Below are 22676 nucleotides of genomic sequence, written 5' to 3'. Positions count from 1 at the left end.
TGTCTGAATCCAATTAAAAAGCAAAAATTAAGTTCATTAATCAATCGAATCAATCACAAATGATAACCTTGTATAAGACTGTATCCTACAATTGTACTCAATTTTCTCAAGAAATGTTATGCCCATTCTAGTTCACAAATCAGCAAATGCCTCAAATCGAAATCAAACCAACTTTTGACTACCCCCAAAACGACAAAAAAATTATATATTTTTATACGCTTTTACTACTGAAACTGATAAATTGGTATATGTTGCCTGTTCTTATGCTAGAAACTGAGAGACCAGTCGGGGGAAAACTATCAACTAACTATCTTTATTTTGTGGTTCTTCCTGTCGTTCTGCTGTGGCATGTTTCTCCATCATTTTGCTGTGCACTTCGTTTTCGAGGCACTCGATGTGTGATGATATCTAAATGAAATGAAATTTCTTTTGTATTTAATTTGTTTTTAAGTGGAACTTTTTAAATCGTGTTTATTTTTACCTTTCGCGCTACACTTAACAAATTGTTAATTTATGCCTATTTTTTGTGACAATGATAATCGTAGAAATACATTTTGAAAAATAAAAAATATATTTTACCAAAATCAAATATAATCCATAGTGCAAAGAATGTTTTAATGATTGATTAAAGTCTGCAACTACTGTCTAGGAAAACCCTATTCCATTGGCTATCATTTCGAAATCCAAAAATACCTTTTGGGTTTTCCCCACAATTGTATTTCGTCGCGTTTCGTTCTTATTCGTTTTAATTTGTTTTATTAACAAAGATATTTTATCGCTAATGTCGCGGCACCCATAAAGCTCTATGGAGGTGCTGGAGGTAGTACGATTACCTTCTACAACGCACAAAATGCACTTGCCCTGTAGTTGGAGGGGGGGACAGTGCTCGTATGAGAGATGTAAGGAGTGTGCGGAGTGTGGGGTTGGTCGTGGCCAATGGCCATAAAACTCTCCAAAACGTTAAACGAACCGACAAACAGCAAATGCCGCACGACAAAGCCATTCCATTCCATCTGTCATCGTCCATAGTCTGGCGACGGTAAATACGTTATTCGTTATACGTTCTACATATGTATATTCGTTATAATATCTGGTTGGGCTCTGGTTCGACAGTTGTGCCCTGGTCATATCTGGCTGGGACCTGATTGCCTCTCGAGTTTCATTTTTTTGGAGTCTGCTTTATGGGACATGCTTGGACATGGCGCTTGCTTTGCTTTCTTTATGGATTTATTAACATAATTGAAGAAAAATATATAAATATTTTTTTTGAGTTCTTTACAATCTGTTTATGTTCCACAAGGGACAGATTCTAATTTATGATGATTGGATAGAGATGCATTAGAGTGTTTTAGAGATCATAGATCAGTTTTTATTGGAACCGGGAAAGGTTGAGTGTGGCATAATTCCCTGAGGATCGGTCATCACTTAGGATAGATCAATAGATTGATGGACCTGCATTAAAAGGATTTTAAATTCATGGAAATGATTCATAGTAAATCTCTTGATTTTTTGGAAACTATAAACTGAATGCTAGTATTCCTTAGATAGTTGTAATGATTTAATCAATTTTCGTGCACCCAGACAAAAAGATTATTCAAATTTAAAATGTATATTAATTTGTAAGTGTATGGGTCGTGTTCAATTAAAGTTTATTTATTTTCACTATGTATGTATTTAAAAACCATTTTCCTCCGATTGTCGTAATTTAGGGAAGAGGTTTTCATAGCTTTCTAATAAACAGAGGAGAAGGATTCTTTGATATACATATCTTAAAGATTTGAAGATTCATTCATATCTAAACTATAAGTTTAGCTGGCATTTGTACCTCACTTTAGAAGGATAGATAGAGAAAATTAAAGGGAAATATTAATATATAAGGGATCTGATTAATATATCTACAGATCTATACTGAAATTATAACCTTGTTGGAGTGGTTTTGATAGCCTACTAATAAACAGAGGAGAAGGATTCTTTGATATATCTTAGAGATTTGAAGTAGGAGAGAACTAAGCAGAAAAACGTCTAAGTAATCATAAGGAAAATCGGATTAATATGTATTTGTTTGTTCAAATATGCCGATAGCTACAGAGCTGAAGACGACCGTATAGGTCCTTCCTTGAGATCTTAATAAGACTCTGATTTAGAAAAAGAGAAGCTAAATTAGGCGCTTATGTTGAGTAAAAAGATGGATTAAAAAAAGCCAGAAAAGTATAAATAGTTGTTTAATAATACAAACTTAATTTAAATGGAGATGGTTTATATTTTGACAGATAGTTCTGTACACATCATAAGGAAAGTATAAGCAAATGGTAGACTCTGACCCTAATCTATACAAAATTGATACATTAATAAATATGTATGATGTATATTATGCTACTTTATGTTGAAGATGATCTTTCGAAACGATTGATTCATCTAGAACTCAACTGGAATGAACTGGGCATATGTTTATGTACATGCATACCTCCCTTTCGGATTAGCCTTTGTAAGCCCCTAATGACTTCCAGGTAACCTTCTACCTTGTTACATGACTTGCCCGTGCCTGACACAACCCAACAGAAACCGTTTTGAACCTCACCTCACCTCACAGAACCAGGCCCCTGCCCTACCCGTTGCCTGGCCCAGCCCACGCAGTAAATTCCTTCGAATTGTTGACGATATTTGCGAAAAAAAGCGAAGAAAAAATCTGGGCTGTGGCTGTGCCTAATTGTTGTGTGAACTTTATGATCTCAGCCCGATCAGATGCGATCCCAACCCAACCCAAACGCAGCCCATCTATCTGTATCTGTATGAGCCTTGTTTGGTGTCCCCGAAACCGTTACGATCGTGTCCTCCTGCTCTAGGTCGCGTTCGCGCAATCATAAAACTTTGTGTTTTGTTACCGGCCCTTTCAATTGTTTTACAATGTTTTGTCTTTACGGGCACTAAGGGGTTTTTTGTTTGGACACGATGATCCTCGAACCGAACCAGTTTCTGGTAGATCACATCACTCTCCTTCGCCAGCGTTAATAAGTGAATTTTAAGTACATCCCATAACTCGCGAGGCCAACGGCTGTCGATGCTGTTGCTCCTGGTCCTGCTGCTCCTGACCATAGACCATCCTTGGTTCCATTGTCACAGCTGTATTCATTTCTAATTATTTGACGCGACATTTGCAGTTTTACGATAGGGGATCTTGAATGATCAATGAATGTATTTTTTATAAAGATCCTTCTCGAATTTCTGGAATTGCTTGGGATTACTCAATCGGCGCGAGTAAGTATATTTGTGTTTGGGATTAGCGAGGGAGTTGACTTTTCTGAGAAAAACGATGTAAGGATTAGCGATAAACTGGTAGATTCGGTGGGTTTTTGTAACGGTTTTCTAGATCTAGATTTCCTTTGATCTCGGTTATTTAATATCTTAGCAGTTCACTAAAAGTTTGTGTAAGATTTGATTGTTCTATATATAATTTCTTTAAACCTGTTACAGGAGGAATAAAGGATGATCGGCATGAAACTAGCCCAAAGTATCCTCAGAATTATAATAATATAATATATTTTGTTATTTTTCATTTATAATATGTAATATAGTTATTGCCAGAACAACAAGGCCTTCAAATTGCATCTTGATGTCTTTTGATGTTATCTAACTGATAATTTGAATCTTTCTCCAGAATATTGAAACTTGAGTTAAGGAAGTTCGACTTTAGATATTCAAGAATCTAATGTTTAATTCGTCATATATAATGTACTGAAATTTAAAAAAAGAATTCAGTGAAATAAATATTGTAATATTATTTTTATAATAGAATCTAACTGAATTGTTTAAAGATATATGAAGGTCTTTTGCATGTAGAATAAAGATCTCTTCAAAATAACATACGTTCTTTTGGTCGTCAATTAAAATAAACCTTTTGTAAACCTTCAGAAGCTCAGCAAGAATCAATCTACTGAGTTAGAATACAATCTGTTCGATCCTCAGGGTAAATGCACAATAACTATCGTATATTTAGACGATTAAGAATAGCTTCTTATCGAAGCCCTTCGGTTGCAGACCACCTTAACCCCCAGACAAGTACAAACGTGCCACCTTGTCAGTATCCTAGCCGATCCATAGGCAGTTCTCTGACTATAACAATTATAGGGCAATTAGAGCCCAAGTCATATAATCGTAGAGGCGCCCATATAAACGACAATTGCTTGACAAATAACAAATATCTGGACAATGGAGCAAACACTACGCCATATCAAATACGATAATACAAAAGTACTATATATGGAGAGTACAAGTATATGCCTATAAAACTCTCAAATCTGAATAGTAAAGCATTGATTGGCACTTGGGGAGTGGTAAAAAAGAATAGGAAATCCCTTTCATTCGAGATGTTTGTTCAAGTCAAATAAAACTACATACAGCATAAATGAAATGAAATCCCCCTGGTTATGGTCGTAGAAATATGATTTTATAGCCACTAATTGCATAATACACAGCATGCAATTACTTAATTGGCCAACGGCAATTGCAATTAAAGTACAAATCGAATGCTTGTACAACAAGCCGTAAAGTAAAAGGTGAAGAAAACCCCTTTTCTTGAACCCATCCACAGACATGGCTTACACGGTTTTACCTGCCTGCAACACCGAGAGGCGTGGTCTACCTGCCAGCCATCGCAGGGCCAGAGCGAGACAGCAGCTGGGCCGAAGAGAAAGAGACCAAGCGGGCAACCAAACATAAGCCATCTTGAATTTCGAATCCACAACGGAAATGAGGGTTAAAAAATACCACCTTATGGCAGAGTGCCTGGGTGTGAGCGAGACAACTGGTGTCTGTGGGCCGAAGTGGTGGGACGACTGCCTTTCCATGGGGTTTTTTATCAGTTGCGTTTGCTTTGCTTTCAGTTGCTCTTAACGTCGCAACACGGCAGCACGCAACGGAGAAATTAAATAACCACAAAGCCTGAGATACCAACCAGCGCGAAAGTGAGTGCAAAAATACCAACATTTACGCGGAAAAAATACTTCAAACCACAATCGATTAGCGCTGCAAATTGCAAGCTTGAGTGCGGGAGCAGAGTGCGTGTGTGTGTGAGAGAGCGAAAGAGAGTGCAAAGGAAGATCAGCGAAAAAGTGAGACTCAAAGTGGAAGCTAACGGAATACGGATGCTCAAATAAACTTGAGAAAATGTGCAATTACTTGTAAAACAAAAACAGAACAAAAAGCATTTAGAAAACATTTAAGGATTAAGTCAACCATACAGCTGGAGGACTCGTGACATCACAGCCGGTCCAGAGCAAGAACAACAATCGCGTTTAACCTCAAATTGAGAGAGGTCCAGTCGCCAAAATGGTTTCACACTACTACAATACACTGCCCTACACGCAAAAGCATAGTGCCGCCAATCTGGCCTATGCCTCCGCCGCCGGCCAGCCCTGGAACTGGACGCCCAACTATCACACGCCGCCGAATCACCAGTTCCTGGGCGATGTGGACTCGTCGCATGCGGCCCATCATGCCGCCGCTGCCCATCAGATGTACTACAACTCCCATCACATGTTCCACTCGGCGGCAGCGGCCGGGGATTGGCATTCACCCGCCTCCAGCTCGGCGGCGGCCGACAATTTCGTCCAGAATGTACCCGCATCGGCACACCAACTGATGCAGCAGCATCATGCCCATGTGGGTGGCGGTCTGGCCAGTGCCGGATCCAGCAGTTCCGCCAGCTCAGGCAGCAGTTCCGCCGGTGGACCAGGACCCACTGTGGGTGGCACGCAGCTGAACGAGACGAACAGCAGTCTGGGCGCCGAGGCACCGCCCAATCACTCCCAGCAGCAGCAGCAGCAGCACATAGCCGAAGGACTGCCATCGCCACCGATTACCGTTTCGGGCAGTGAGATCTCCAGTCCTGGTGCACCCACATCGGCCTCGTCGCCGCATCACCATCTTGGCCACCATCTGAGTGGTCCTTCTGGCAACAACAACAACAGTCCATCCACCCACAACAACAACAACAGTGTCTCTGTAAATAACAACAACAATCGAACATCGCCACAGAAACCGCAGTACTACGAATGGATGAAGAAGCCCGCATATCCAGCGCAACCCCAACCCGGTAAGTGTTCATCAAAAGTTCATTTTTGTTAGATATAATTTTGATTGGATCTTGCAAAAATAATCCAGAATTTTCCGTCGGATATAGATTCGTTGCTTGTCCCAAAAAAGGGGAAATTTTAGTAGAGAACTTTTTATACCCGATACTCAAAATGAGTATTGGGGTATATTAGATTTGTGGTAAAAGTGGATGTGTGTAACGTCCAGAAGGAATCGTTTCCGACCCCATAAAGTATATATATTCTTGATCAGCATCAATAGCCGAGTCGATTGAGCCATGTCTGTCTGTCCGTCTGTCCGTCTGTCCGTCTGTCCGTCCGTCCGTCTGTCCGTCCCCTTCAGCGCCTAATGCTCAAAGACTATAAGAGCTAGAGCAACGATGTTTTGGATCCAGACTTCTGTGATATGTCACTGCTCCAAAAATATTTCAAAACTTTGCCCCGCCCACTTCCGCCCCCACAAAGGGCGAAAATCTGTGGCATCCACAATTTTGACGATACGAGAAAACTAAAAACGCAGAATCGTAGAAGATGACTATATCTTCTAGAGTGCAAAATCTGAACCAGATCGTATAATTATTACAGCCAGAATCACGAAAACAATTTCACTCTTTCTCGCTCTGTCTCACTCTAACACACAGGTTTCATGGTCGGTTTTGCCAATTGCAAAATATGAGTTCAAGGATCTCAGAACCTATAAAAGCCAGAGCAACCAAATTTGGTATCCACACTCCTGTGATATTGGACCTTGACCGTTTCCTGTCCAAATTTCGCCACACCCTTTTCCGCCCCCGCAAAGGACGAAAATCTGAGGCAACCGCAAATCTCAGAGACTATTAAGGCTAGAGTAACCAAATTTGGTACACACACTCCTTTAAGATGTCACTATAAAACGTATATCTCAGAATTTCGCCCCACCCCCATCCGCCCCCACAAAGGACGAAAATCTGTTGCATCCACAATATTGCAGATTTGAGAAAACTAAAAACGCAGAATCATAGATAACGACCATATCTATCAGTTTGCTGAATCTGGATCAGATCAGATAATTTTTGTAGCCAAAAGGAACAAATCAATTTGCAGTGGCTACGCAGCGTCCGACGTCACGCTCAGACTGATTTTCTGTCTCTCTCGCACGCACTCTTTGTCGTGTCGCTTAATATTAGCGGCGTCTGCCGGAGGAGAGCCATACTGACTTAGTATCGGGTATAACCGTAGAGTTGCGGTGTCCGCAGCAACTCACAACGTTCCCCCTCGTTTTTTCTGTAAAAGTTTCAAAGGAAATAATCATACTATAGTCGTATAGGAGATCTGGAATTTCGCTTCTATAAAACCCACCTATAAGACACCTTCATTGCTTATTCCAAATTCTTAGTCATACATTAATCAATTTCTGTGTTTGCCCTCTGAAATTCGGATGACCTTCGCTGCTTCTTGGGGTTTCTCCCAAATCTCCCGGATCCTCCTCGACACATTCCAAAGCACAGAGCTGTGCATTGTCTTTATGTCAAACTCTACCTTCAGCTCGTGCGGTTCGCGCTTTTCTCCATCTCCATGTATAAGTATCTCCGTCCCACACTGAAAGATGTATAATTTTATAAGAAATCGTTTACCTGCCATAGATCCACGTCCAATGGCCAATTAGCTCATAAAAATCAAAATTTTGTTCAAGCTTCATTTTTATGATATACCATTCGGGCTGCCCCCAAAAGTCGAGGGCGAGAGATTGATCCCAAGAGACGCCTTGATTTATGTTCCTGGCACTCACGAAATGTGTGCTGCCAGCAGCTTGCTGTTTGTTTGTTTGTTTGTCTGTGGATTCTATTGACTAATTTCGTATCGTAAATCAATTTAACTATAAAACATACATACCATACCAAATGGTTTGATCATCTTCTCAAAAACTTGCAGTATTTAATGAAAAATATAAACAAAAGTTGAAAAAGGAGAGGTGAATGATAGTGAAGGTGGAGTACGAGTGAGAGAGAGAAAGAGAGAGCAGAATAATCTCACAGCAATTAGCATTGCGGGAGCTCTCTAATTGGAGTTTTTGAAGTGTGGAGATATGTTGTGGGGTCTGTTTGTTGGTTTAGTTATGCCTTCGGAAAAGAATACAACGAATATTTGATAATAATGCAAATATTTGATTGGGAATACATATTTCATGGGTAGAGCTACGCTACTTTCTTTTCGAGGAAGTTCTTCCTTGGTTTGTGAAAATCTCTTTCAGACCAACAATCAGGCGATGAAGGAGAGTTCGGTTCCCCTCTTATTCGATAAGGATTACACCCAATTAGTGGTTTCTCTTTCTTTAGCTTAATTTCGCTTCCAATTTACATTGAAAGCTTGACTTAAGCAAAGGTAAAGCTCAAGCAGAGCTTTGCCATTCGATTTTACTATGGCTTATGGTCCCCTCTAGGTCTCTGTCCTCCTCTACCCACCAGCATTCCTCAATTTATATTCAAAGCTTAACTCTAGGAAAGCTCTGGCTCTTTCTTTAGTAGCTTTCCCTATATTACCATCCCTTTTCTTTCCCCCTGCTGCCGCCTGGTGATGCAAATTTTGTGCATATGCAGTTTTTGCTGTTATCTTTTCATGTTTTGTTTGTCTCCTTGTCCTCCCCGTCTTTACGAAACTTCGCCGCAAGCCGCAAAGCCACAGAAACAACAAGAGAGATCAATGCAAATGTTAATGCACACACACGAAAGAGTGAGACAGACTAAATACACACAAATGGAGAGACACACTCACACACGTGAACACGCTTACGATTTATGACCCGAGAGCGCATGTCAAGACGAACGACATCGACGACGATATCGACAATATCGACGATATCCATTAAGCCCATAAAATCTGTTGGTATGCAATTAACGTTTATGGCCTTTGCCCGTTGCCGTTTTTTTGTTGTCGGTTAATCCACCTGGTCAAGCCGACAAGGCAACTTAAGTTTACTTTATTTATTATTCAAAGAGTTGGCTGGGTATTATTGTCTGGGACCCCACTCTCTTTTGGTCTGAGTAATATTTTCTGATTACTGTTAAGGAAATCAATTAAAGAATACAGTCGAGTTTCGATTACTTAAAATTACACAATTGCAGAGCTTCATCCTAGAGGTTAAAGCCAAAAGTGGTAAGATGAAAACACAAAGAGTGCAAAGCGAAAAAAAACTGAGAATAATAGACGAGGAGTCCTTCTACATACATATGGATCTACATTACAAATCCATAAACTTTAAATCTCTTTTACTTGATAGTATACAATTCTCCAACAGTTCCGTTTCACTAGTTTCTGTGATCTACCATATCTCTAATTTAAAATCTCCATTAGCATTTATTTTTCATATGTTAGATGCTGTTCCTAGTCAGAAAACTATAACTGTAGTTCTTTAGAGAACGGGCCTATTTATTTTGTCGAGGCATGTGCCAGGGTACGTCACAGCGCGGCCCACTTGATTTTGGGGTGTGGCAATAAAACAATTCCTCTGGCTCTGCCCCTTGGTGGGGTGGCTGGTGGTGCCTGGCCTGATGCCTTGTACTTTTATTTCAATGGCTGGCTGGCTGGCTGTAGCTGGTGGTGGTTCGGTTCTGGCAGGTTTTTCGCGATTAGATTAGTGAGGGGGAAATCAAATAAACGCCCGCCCTGTCAATAAGTCCTGGGCTCTCCTCTCACCGATGGTTACGAGTTCTATTTTCTGTTGCTTCAATAATATTTCGAGTGATATGGAAACGTGGCTACAGCGCTACGAGCGAGCGTTCTTTTTTGTCCCCAGGCGTTATCTGGGGGGAACGTCAAAAAGCATTGGTAGATAAGCTCGATTCCGTTGGGTTTGCGGCGGGCATATTGATTAAAACAATATAGGGCCATAAACCAATAAAAATTAGTATTACTTCCAATAAAAACTAAATAGCGACATTTACGATCAAATCTATGCAATCATTATTAAACGGCAAGAAATGGCAGTTTTTTCATCAGCTTTTATTTCGAAACATTTCTGGAATTTAATTCGGGGAATTTCGAAGAGGTCTTTAAAAATTTTGATTTTTGTTAGAGGTACAATTTGTTCTATATATTTATTAGTAGGAATTCCTATTAAATGTACCCAAAGTTCTACTGGAAATCCAAAATTACTCTCTACTTTTATGAAAAGTTCATCAATCATTTTTCTAGTTCCCGATTTATTATCATTCAAAGCTTTCAAGTAAATGAATCATTGAACAATTGCAAATCATATATGACTATAATGGGTTATTAATATCCTCTGATATGATATGATATCTTTATGACTTTCTCCAGACGTACGTATGTTCCAGACACTTCATGATAATAGAGCTTTGATATCTTTCTTTCGAAATTTGAAGGAATTTGTATATTTGCCAGACAAAGAAATGGGCACCAAAATTCGTACATTGCATTTATAAGAAATCAGTGCCCATTTTTTATTCTAAAGAATTTATAAAGATGGTACATCTATCACAACAAAATTTACATCTTTTACTAATATGTCCATCCATAATCCTTTAATTGTAAAGATTATATGTACATATATAAACGTTTTCCTTTACAAAATTATCATATATACATACATATGTATGTTCATTCATATATTCAGCCATTTACAGAAATGGTTTCCTTAGAATATACTTCTAAATAAAGCATAGAAATTCTTTAAAATATCTATCTCCTGTACTCTATCTCTCCTTCATTAGATGTTCATTAACAAAATCAGTCTATCTCACTCATTAAAACCAAGGAGTGGAGTTCCTACTAGAATTGTCTGTTCATTTAATCGTCATTGTCCATGTTTGGGGCATATAAAACAGCCTAATGCCACATGACACATTGAGATTTAATGTGTCAATATGCACAGAAAATTTATATCGCGCCACATAAATAATCGAAACGGAGACGAGACACAGAAAAGGTGAAAGAGAGAGAACCCCCCCGAAAAGAAGAGACTATATGCCAGAGCATAGATTTATATAGCAGTACCACGATCTACTATGACACATCTGAAATTATTACAGCACCCAGAGATATGGATAGAGGATACCTACGAGTATTTTTTAGGGCGGGATGGTCTCAGCTGTGGAGCGCACACTCGTCCCTGATAAGCCATTAAAAATGGCCACTAGCTGCAGTTGGAAATTGGTTCGATTTGGGTTCGGTTTCGGATCGTTATCAGGCACTATCAACTATCAATGTTTGCTGATGACATTTACCCTTCCAGACCAGTCCAGTCCACCCCCTGCCACCCGTGCGTGTCGAAAACTGAAGTCAAATTTCAGTTTGAGGCTCATCTAGGTCTGGTGTTTCCTCGGGCATAATACTTTATGTATGTGATTGACATGATGGGATTAGCATAGAACTCCTCGCTCCTATACGTACTCGTACGTACTCTATTTCTATTTCTCTTTCTCTATATCTCTCTCTGTTTGTCACGGACTTGTTACCATTGTGTCATTTACTTTGGGCTTAGTTCTTCAAATACAACACACACAAAAAAATATAGTTTTTCGTGTGGTATTTGTATTGGCTCTGCTCTCTGATATAAGTAATAACCAGAAATTCTGTTGTGTTGTCCGCCAAAGCCCTCGGGACACACACACACAGACATTTGTACATATCTATCTGTATCTGTATATAGTATATACGAATATATATGATGTTCAATTTATTTTGATATACCATTCAAGTGTATCGAGTTTATATTGGAGGCGCCCGGGATTTTGTAGAGCTTATTTTTGGTTTAGAAAGGGTTTACTGAAAAGAGGTGGTAAATAATATTGGTGGACTGTTGAAAATTTCGTGATTGTTATAAATGATGTATGGAAATATTTGAGGCAACAATTGGCAGAAATTATATTGGATTGGGGGATTGATTTGATTTCTTACCTATCGTTATACCCATAAATCATATATTGTTTTATCTTAAGATCCTCCTTTTGTGTTTTGATGAGAAGAGAAGTGAAGTCTCTTATAAATTGTTAGATGATCCATCTAAACTTTCCTTAAGGAGTTTTCTCAGAGAACTGCAGTAATAGAAGTTTAATTTTTTCATCAACTATTCTTCAGTGGCGGTTTTCTCTTTTTTCTATATTTTTTGCTTTAAATTTAGTTGCTTAATTTCTGCTACATTTTATAGAATACTCTTCTTTAGCCTTCTCTTATTATTTCTATATAAATATAAATATATATGTTCTTTATATTCTTTTTTGCCTTTATTACCTCCTTCTATCCATCTTTTATCCCTTTCTCCTATCACAATGATTCCTCAACCCATTTCGCATTCCATGCTTCCCCTTAAATAGATCTTACCAGTCCTGCCTCAAGTTGTGTGGGGCCGGTAGGTTTATCAATGGAACAGTAAACACGAGCAAGCGAACAGAAAATATAAACTATAAATTAGAAGCCACATTTCCTGTTCAGTCATAAACCATAATATCATAATGAAAAAACGAGACTGGCCGGCAAAAAACCTTCTCCACCAAAACGCGACATCGAAATCCGATTGTCAATCAAAAATTCGTCGAGAGCTTCATTCGAACAGCGACGACGAGGACGATGACGATGACTGCCTGGATGACACCTGTTTATATCTCAGGGCATAAGTCAGAGCTGATTGACTGATTGACTGACTGACGACTGACTGAAAACGAAACCCAAACAAATTGTGATTTCATTTGGCGATTCTTTTTATGATATTATATGGGGGTTTACGATACGGTAGCAAAAAAGCGGAAAGAAAGATTTGCCATATTCATACGCGTATACTCCGTGTAGTACTACTATATTGTGTGTGTGGGGCGGAGAGAGGAGGGGGGGGGGGGGGGGGGGGGCACCCGTTAATCGCTTAACAATACAATAAAGTAGCAATAATTATAAAAAACTAAAATAAATGCTGCCTCCCCCATATAAATGAAATGACCCATAACCATGAATGAAATGAGAATATATATGATTGCCATATTTGTGATTTTTATTTCCAACTTTGATTAGGATGATTATACGCTTGATGAGGGGATTACTTATGCCTAGGCTTCCCCATTCGGTTCTCTCTTTCTTTCCGGGTAATTGTTCTACAACCTGTCCCCCACCCACTCACTATTCTGTGTGTCTGTGTGTTTGCTATGTGCAACATTTGCTCAGTTTCACCCCAGAGTTTAAACAAATATTGTTGCACGCTGACCCGAGCCGAGCCGAGCAAAGTCGTTTGTCTTGTTTTTTAACCCACTGAGATAACACTCTGCTCTGCTCTCTGGGAAGCTGGAGAGTAGCTAAGACACTTCTACTGGCCTCAGAACATTTATAGTTTACTTCCAGAACTGAGAGAATTTATTGCATATTAATTTGTTTATTGTATTTATGAGTATATATCGGTATATTATTGATCGAACAATCACGAGGGAATCGTTCAAAGCTAATTTGTAGAAAATGATTTTCCGAATTTTAAAGGAATAACATTTAACAATTAACATTTGGTAGAATATTAGGTTTGTCTTGAAATTCTAAAAGACTCTAAGAACTAGAGCAAGCGAATTTTGTGTACAGACTCCTATTATATCAGGATTTCAGACCCTTAAATCGTGAATTTCTGTGGCCGGCATAATTTTAAAGATACAAGAAATTCGAAAACACCGAATCATATATAAAAATACTAGTTTTGAAAAACAAAACTCTACAAAGACAAAATCAAATATCACCAGAACTCCGATACAATTCTTTATATGCAGAGTCTTTGAAAATATACATATATTTCCTTTAACATACAAACATTTAGTGTACTCTTTTGATGAAATAATCTTATTCTAATTATTCTATATGTAATCCTTTTGGAAAACCCTTTGCAACATTTGGCAGACCTGTGCAGCACTCCCAATTTAGAGGATCTGAGCGAATTGTTGGACGCAAGCGGTAGGAGGCGGAGGATCCATAACAAATGGATCCCCACAAACATTTCCCACTAATTATTAAAAAGTTAACTTTCCTTTTTGAATGGTTTTTTGTTGTTGCGGTCTAATGCGATTTTTGTGTTTTGCGTTTTGCTGCATGCATTTTTTCTTGCATTTTTGTGGTTGGGGGATATCATAAATAATGGACCCTACCCTCCCCACCTCTCTATACCATGTAGCCCAGCCCTCCCCTGCTCCCTGGCAGTATTCCTCTATATCATATATCCATAAAATTTATGGCATGCATCGTCGTCGTCGTGGCAGTTTTTCTTTCTTTTTTTCTTTTTGTGGCAAATAATTAACGTACATTTGAAAATAATTTTGTTGTGGCCCAAAGAAACGGTCCGCCCTGTAGCCCTCTAGGCTCTACTTCTCCTGCTTCTATCCCAGTCTCTGTCCCCCATCCTTTCCTCTCTTTCTATTACTGGCCTTTGGGTATTTATGGCTTTAATGGCGACTCATTCAGGCCATAAGCAGCAGGCCAACATTTTTCTGGTACGCCGATGGCTGCCATTTTATTTTGTTGGTCCCCCTCTCACGTATGGCTGTCTCTTTCGCTCTGGCTACCCCTCTCTCTTTCCCGCTTTAAGCCATAAATAAAACGAGCTCTAGAGCTGACTCAGAGACTCAGACTTCGGTTTGGAGTTGGAGTTGGAGTCGGAGCCATCGCTGCCATTGGCGTGCCTCGTCAAATCATTCCCCAACTCCATCGGCAACCCCTTCCGCCCCTTCGTACAGCTGCTGCCTGCCTCTCTTGGTTGCGTGCCACATTTGGCCGGGGCACGTACGCGAGCGGCATTCGTTTGTTGCACGCGATCTGATAATATTATTATTTCTTTTTCCTTTTTCGTTTTTTTCTGGTTGGAATTTATAATGCTGCGTGCCAGGGCGCGGTCTGCATCCGGCCAGGGATGGAGCAGTGCTGGGAGTGGTCTTAGAGAAGGGGGTCCTACATTTGCATATGTATGTGTAGCGTACATATACACACATATATCATATACATATATATGCATGCCATATAAAGTGTTTGCATGTCGCATGTTTCATCTTGATGGAAGCCATTTTGAATTTCTTTGTTTTATACTCCTCTGTGTGTGTGTGTGTGTGTCTGTGTGTGCTGGTTATTTATGATCCGTTCTATTATTCAGGTTACACTTTTTTCTTGACTGTAATTTGATGCCATTTGGTTGATTACCGAGAGCTGAATGTAAATATTTAAACTTAATTATTCGAAGTCGAATTTTATGTTCATATTGTGTCATATATATTTAATGGAGGTATAATGAAATAACACTAATTATATCTAGTTAATGATAGATATATGATCAAATATAATAATTACCATCCTTCCATAAATTCTCCAGGTATTTATAAAACCACAGTCTTATAGGAACCACAATGCTATGATGGTATTCAAAGGAAAACCCATACTAAATATACATTTTAAAGATTTTTTGTCCACATATTCTCCAGTACCTTTCCTAAATAACGATAATTATTCTTCATTTCTTATTGTTAATGGTGTTTAATTTCCAAATGGTTTTTAATTCTAACATATTTCAACAAAATCCCTATGAACACACACAAGAAGGATAGACCCTTGATACGACCCAAACCATTTACATATTCCTTATAATATGAAATAATATATGTTATTTTTATCCTCAAAGCTGATCCTTATTATATGCTATTTCATTACTTCCTCTACCACAATTACAACCATAAATTTCTCCAAAACAATTCCCATTACAAGGAGCGACCATATAGCAAATGTCAGCCTTATTTACAAACCCCCCAGAAAACAGCAGCTAAATCTTTGCCATCTAAACCCTTGCCCAAAAACCCCAACCCCAAAGGGTAATATACGGTTATGGTAGGCTCTCTCGATCCCCAGGAAGGAAACGAACCAAAGCCAAGAGAAGAGCAAGGAAAAAGGAAGAAAACGAAAAAAATAAACGTCAAATCGAATCAAATGATTTTATGATGTAATTTGAGCTAATATTTACGATATAAGAGCAGCTAAAACAGCAGCAAAATGCCAAATAAATGTTATTGTTATATTGTCGCTTGGGTGGTGTTGCTGCCGAGACAAACATATACCACTTCGCACTCTCTCTCTGTTCCTCTCCCACCCACATTTATGGTGCTGATGCTGAGAGAGAGAGGGGAAATAGCAAAGAAAAGAGTGCAAAATTATTTGCCAGACTTTAAGTTCGAGCCAGAGAGGGAGATCTGAAGAGGGGGTTTACCCTCCCCACCAGGGAGGAAGAAGGCAGGCAGAGTGTCAGAAAAGTCAAGTGTTGCTGTGTTGTTCTGTCAATCCTCCGGGGTGCCATAGACGAAATTGCTCTTTCGGTTCGAAACAAAAGTTTCTGCCTGCAAAAAGCTTTAACGTTTCCATCCACCCGCCCCCAAAAACGTTTAAATCCGAACAGACCAGACCAGTATCGGAATACGAATACGGAATACTGGTGTAAGTCAGGTAACAAATGTCTCCCAAAAGAATTTTCACAGATCTGTCTGGCATGGCAAACGGGACAAAGATGTCACAGGGGCTACTCAACGCTAGTGCTTATCCCTTGCAAGTGACAAATTAACGCTCAGCGGGGGATGGGGCGGGACAAACCACCACCACATTGAAAGACCCTTAACGGTTAGCCGTAACTAACCGCAACAGTAACTGTTACATCCGCCGTAGCGTAACTGTATCTGTAACTGCAACTGTCCTTGTCCTTGGCCCGTGATTTCTCTCCGGGGAGCAGACCACATAATTGCCCAGCAATCAACAGCTGTTCCAATTGACAGGAACAGAGGTAGGCACGGCACCAACCTGATATAATTTATGGCCCAAATGATCTTTACTTTTGCTGTACTACTATTTCTGTATTTGCCATTGGCATGGCTCTTAAGTCATGTTCTGTGCTGTTTAAACAATTCGCCTTTGTCGGCATTTGAAGTTATTGGAAGTTATGGGAATCGATCCATAAGCAATTGGACTCGATTGTTAGGATTGTTAATGTTTAAAGATGGCCCAGGCAGGAATTATAGAATACACTGGGAGATCCTTCAAGAGACATTCAAGAGATATTCTTTAGCTGAAAGGAGAAAAGGATTATACTAGAGCTGAATGTATGAATTGGAAGAGATATATCAGAATACATATATCAAAACATATAGAAGAACCCCAAAACGAAGACCACATAGTACAAAACTCTGTAATGGTTTCAATTATAGTTTTTACATACATATCGGAAGCGCAAAGAACCCCAATTTTCGCACAGTGCCTCATTCTGCACTAGCAATCAATAGAGAGAACCCAATCAACTATCCAAACCCCAACCCCTATATCATATTGTACGCACTCGATGAGTGCAGAACAACCATTAAGGCTTATCTGGACAAAGTTTCACTCCCTCCGATTCCCTACACCCGATTGAAACTCTACAGTTTGTAACTCCATTGATATTGATATAGACCTCAACCGGGATTAGGATAGTGCGTGTGTCGTCTGCACCCTAGAATGGGATCCAATTGGTTTTTGAACTATGCCGACGGGCAAAGCCCAGCCAAACTAATCTATCATTATAAATATAGAGAGAGAGAGAGAGAGGGGGATATATATAAAGCAAACAAACTCCAGTCAATAGTATTAGAAGTTAAAGAAAATCAAACTTTCAATTAGGCAGAGCCTCGTATGGGTGTATCGAATACAGAGCTCCATTTGATATAAATTACGAACCTTGGTACACCACGCAGGCAGGCAGACATGACGAGGCCTCCAGTGACAAAGCCATAAAAAATGTCACACCTTGACGCACAATTTTTTATTTAATTACAAATAAATATATTTGTATGGCTAAAGCCAAGCAACATACTCGTTATAAATATATATGTTGTTAAGTATATCCCCTGGATATATATCAGAAAGATTTTGAAACGAAATTTATTTGTATAAATGACGAGGTTTTCATGATGTTTTTCCCTGCTCTTCTTGTGCTTTTTTTTTGCCATTCATTCATAATCTTATCTGATAAAGCCACAGAGCGTAAGAGTGTGTAGGAGTTAGGAAGATCTTAGTGGGGACTCAGACAGTTGGCTTTAGACTAAGTATGGTAGGGGCAGACATTAGCATTAGCTCTACTTGATCTACATTCATGCATGGTGTTTGTTTGGCTTTGTTTATGGACCCCAATAAAACACTCAGTATTGTGGGTAGGGATATAGTGACTTTATAGTTTTATATACAATATACGTATACGTATACGTATACATATACAAATTTATTAGATTATGACTGTGAAGGTCAGTGGTGCCACCCACTCCATACCCCTTCTAGAGCTTGTGCTCCAGTTTGTCTCCTTCTAATTCTGTGCGGATTCCATTGTTTGCAATGCGTGGCTCTGGCTCCGTTTCAGGTGTGAGAAATTGGGACCTCAAAGTGGTAACTAGATAAAGCTCTTGTGTGCTTGTGGCAAAGATAGAGATAACCCCGTTGTGGTACAGCTACAGCGCCTCAAAGAGGTTGCTACGACAAATCCATAGTAATGGGGTCGTATTGTGGTAAAAACTAGGGTGAATTTTGATTGACTATTTAGGAAAGAAGAACTTCTATGATCTGAAGAATTGATAAAGGAAAATACATAAGCAAATAAGGGGATATTGGAAAGCCTTTTTGCAATGCGATCTTAAAACCAGATTTAATTTTTAGATAATTTTGTAACATAAGATGATCCCTTCGATAGAATAGAAAAATTAAGTTATTTGCCAACTACTTACACAGTTTAAATAACAAAAAAAAAAGTATTGTGTAAAGTTCCTTCAACCTTCTAGAAATTTGCAAATCCAAGTGATAAATCGTCAAGTGGAGAGGGCACTTCCTTAACTATTATTTACACTATATGTATATAGTTTTTCTGCTTATCTTTCACTTTGATTTCTAGATCTTCAAGATCTTGTACCTCTTACGTAATAGCCCACACAATTCTATTTCCACCTTAGCTCCTATTAGTTTGCCCTCAGATTGCGAAATCATCCAAAAATATGTTTTATTTTCTAGAATTTACCCAGTAAATCCTCACCAAGTTGATAATATTGTTGATGTGCTGGTTTTTCCTTTTATTTGTGCACACTCTTCAGATCCGTCAAGTCTGTGTCTAAACACGTTCCGTTCTTTGTTTCGGGTTACGGTGGGGTTGGTGTTATCAGCCCCAGAGCGATGCCCTGCGCCCACTCTGAGAGCCGTGCCCACTTTATCATTAGATTTGGAGTACAAGAACACGCGCTAGATGAAAAATTGCAAAGCAGACTGGAAATTCTAAATTTATTAGATACTAGATTATGAATGTGGACATAACAGAACTAAAAGGCTTAACATTATTCGTAGTTTTTGAGGGTTTCGTTGTTTTATAGTAGTACTTGTACTAGTACGAGGTATTACCACATTAGACCAAATAAACGAGCGCCGAGGGAGAGACAGAGCGACTGTAATAAATTCACGTCTAAGCAAAGTGTAAAGAACAAATAAAAGAGCGAGAGCGAGCAGATAAGAGAGGAACAGCCACAAGAACAGACGGTTTTCAGTACCAGCTGTGGCGGACAGACAGAGATAGCATCAGAGGAAAACAGTAAGGAAAGAGCGCTCAATTGAATCTCAGAGCTTTAAAGCACTGGGTTAAACGGGAGAGCAGCTTTGTCTACAAAGCTTAGTATAGAGCCAGTCGCGCCATAACTTGGAATAAAAGAAAATACCAATATTCCACATAAAAATGCTGCCTAAGAAGCTTCTGTCAGGTTTTGCCACCTCGTCTCATGAAATACATTTCCTTATAAGTAAGATGATCGTTTAGTTTTATTTTATGTTGAAATGTACATAATTCTCATACAAAATAGATTTAAGATCAAATTTTAGAGCATCCCTAATGTCTCTAACACCTTTGTATATATTTCTCTACAATCTTTCACCTTGTCTCCTACAAATGCTGGTTCTAGTACCACTGTGACGTTGCCTTTTTTTTTGTTTTTGTTGCTGGTTGAACTTTATCATCTGTGAAAATATTTGTTTGTTTGTCTGTTTGCTCGATTTTAATTGTAAGAAGAGAAGGTACCGTACCGTACGTATCGTACATAAAAAATTAGAGCAAAATCCCCATTCCAAAAATGTTGTTTGCCCAAGAATATGCCGGTTTGCTGGTGTTGGTGGTGTGCTTATCACGTAGGCACTCTATGGCATGATCCCGTGGCCTTTTTCATGCCTATTTCTCATCTCCTAGTCTTGTTCTTCTCTCTCTCTATCTCCCGATACCCTTGCAGAGGGTATTATGAGTTTGAGCAAATGTTTGCAACAGGTCCAAAGTATCAGTTTTAAAAATATGAATTTCCAAAAAAAAAATTACAAATATCGAAATTAGATGCTTAAATGTATCATCATATGATCCTCAAGGGTATCAAAAGTTTCGGCCTCTAAAGCTTCTCATCTTTTTCTGTTTTATTATTTGTGTATTTTTGTGGTTAATTCTAGTCTTCTTGCTTTGTCACTTATTTGAATTTTGATTGACTAATTGCGCTCAGCTCAGCTCAGCGCCAGGTAAACCTACCCTATACAATCCCCTTTTCCATTACCCAGAACTGACTCTGATGATTGTCGGCTCTTTGTGAAATATTTTTCATGTTTACCGCTTCGACTGGGGGGGGCTGTGGGGTTTGCATGGTTGTTGCTGGGGGCCATGGCATGTGACAGCTTTCTATGGCTATCATAATTTAAATATTGTCATCTATTATAACAAGATGAGCCCCCCGATGAGAATGAAGCATGTTTGTCCACCTGACGCCAGTCAGTCACTCTCCCCAGTCAGCCATCCATCCATCCCAAGTGGAGTCTCGGTTGACATAGCCCCCGGATGGGTTGGCTGTTGGATGTGCCAGAAGTCGGGCAAAAGCTGACGACAGTCTCCCGCGCACATGATCTTTCATACTTTGCATGGTTTTCATTTCACTTTATTTCGCTTGATTTTGCATCTTTAAGGAATGTTTTACTCTCGCATGATTATTATATTAAATTTCGAAATGTTTCAATCTTTTCTAACCATAGTTCTCCATATTCTTTACAGGCAAAACCCGCACCAAGGACAAATATCGCGTGGTCTATACCGATTTCCAGCGCCTGGAGTTGGAGAAGGAGTACTGCACTTCCCGTTACATCACCATCCGCCGCAAGAGCGAACTGGCCCAAACCCTATCCCTGTCCGAGCGTCAGGTGAAGATCTGGTTCCAGAACCGTCGCGCCAAGGAGCGGAAACAGAACAAAAAGGGCAGCGACCCCAATGTGATGGGCGGGGTTCAGCACACGGACTACAGCCAGCTGATGGACGCCAAGGCGAAACTGGAGCCGGGCCTGCACTTGCCGCACACCCTGCACTCGATGAATCCCATGGCCATGAACATACCCGCGATGCGCCTGCATCCGCACCTGGCGGCGCACAGTCATTCGCTTGCAGCGGCAGCGGCGCATTCCCATCAGCTCCAGCACAGTGCCCAGATGTCCGCTGCGGCGGTGGCCGGCGTCGGGGCGCTGTCGATGTGACATGATTATGAGGGGGCCACTGCTGCGGCGGCCGCTGCCTCTGCTGCCGATGGACATCATCCAAGAGCAGCGACGTCGGCGTCGACAGCAATGTGCTATAGCAACAATATCATCCACAACAACAGTTATATGGATCATCATCACGAGCAGCATCCGCTAATGGGGGTGGGTGGTGGTGGTGTGAGCGGGCGGGGAGGAGATGGAGGTGGTGCGTACAGTGCTTCTGCTCTTGCAGTGGATTTGGCTTAACCCTTACGGTTGCACAGTTAGACTGTTTGTGACCCCAAGATAATGGGCGAATGTGAATGGGAGAAGGTAGTGTGGCGCAGCGATGCCTTGGAATATTGCACGTTGTTAATTTTTGTGATTGTATATTCCTGGTGTTATAACGCTGCCCCACGCTCACACGCACACAAAAACCCCTCCAAAAGCTCTCCAGTTTAATGTAAATTTGATAAACATACCTTTCCCCCACAATACGCACTTCTTGTATGTATTATGTTTGTTTTTTGTTCAAAAGTAATTTAAAGTAAATGTTTATCGTCTAAGTTTTAAATATCTATGAATCTAGTTCTTAAGCTCTTAAGCCCTGGAAAAACAAATTCACTTTAGCCGTCCCCCCGTTTTAAAAAGAGAGTTAATGCAGCAAGGGCAAGAAGAGAAATACTTAACATAATTTAGTACAAGATCGCACAAGAGATAAACCTTCAAACTTTGGTGCAACTAATTATAAAGAAAACTTGATTCTTCACCCCGTGTAAATATCTAAATAGAAAAAGTGTTTTAACGTTTATTACTTTTATATCGTAATAACAATTAGCTTATAGTGTAATCTAAAATATACCTACGAGTACTACATTTAATGCATTATTTGAGCACAAAAGCAAAATTAAAATAAAATACAATAAAATAAACAATCTAAATAAATGTAACGTTTTTGCCCACAAACAAATACATACACATACATATGTATGTAAAACCATGTTCATATAATTTAATTAGTTCAATTATGGCGGCAATTAATTTATATCTGATGTTTGTATGTGTGTATATGTG

The 22676-nt window shown here is 39.6% G+C and overlaps 1 protein-coding gene across 1 annotated transcript; it reads left to right on the top strand.

Annotated features, from left to right (window-relative positions):
• The first annotated feature begins 4847 nt into the window (after positions 1–4847).
• cad (caudal type homeobox) lies at positions 4848–22547 on the top strand. Its single transcript, XM_001356820.4, has 2 exons — positions 4848–6091; positions 21148–22547. The coding sequence occupies exons 1-2, from the start codon at positions 5326–5328 to the stop codon at positions 21618–21620; spliced, it is 1239 nt and encodes a 412-aa protein (XP_001356856.3). The 5' UTR covers positions 4848–5325; the 3' UTR covers positions 21621–22547.
• The last annotated feature ends 129 nt before the right edge of the window (positions 22548–22676 follow it).

The sequence above is a fragment of the Drosophila pseudoobscura genome, chromosome 4 (assembly GCF_009870125.1).
Source record: "Drosophila pseudoobscura strain MV-25-SWS-2005 chromosome 4, UCI_Dpse_MV25, whole genome shotgun sequence".
NCBI classification, from domain to species: Eukaryota; Metazoa; Arthropoda; class Insecta; order Diptera; family Drosophilidae; genus Drosophila; species Drosophila pseudoobscura.
This window is presented reverse-complemented; position numbering and strand designations above follow the sequence as displayed.

What these genes read in the sequence shown, in the direction of transcription:
- cad (XM_001356820.4), top strand. Translation starts at nt 5,326, where the DNA reads ATGGTTTCACACTACTACAATACACTGCCCTACACGCAAAAGCATAGT. An exon ending in TCCAGCGCAACCCCAACCCG is followed by an intron (nt 6,092 to 21,147) that starts GTAAGTGTTCAT and finishes TATTCTTTACAG; the next exon opens with GCAAAACCCGCACCAAGGAC.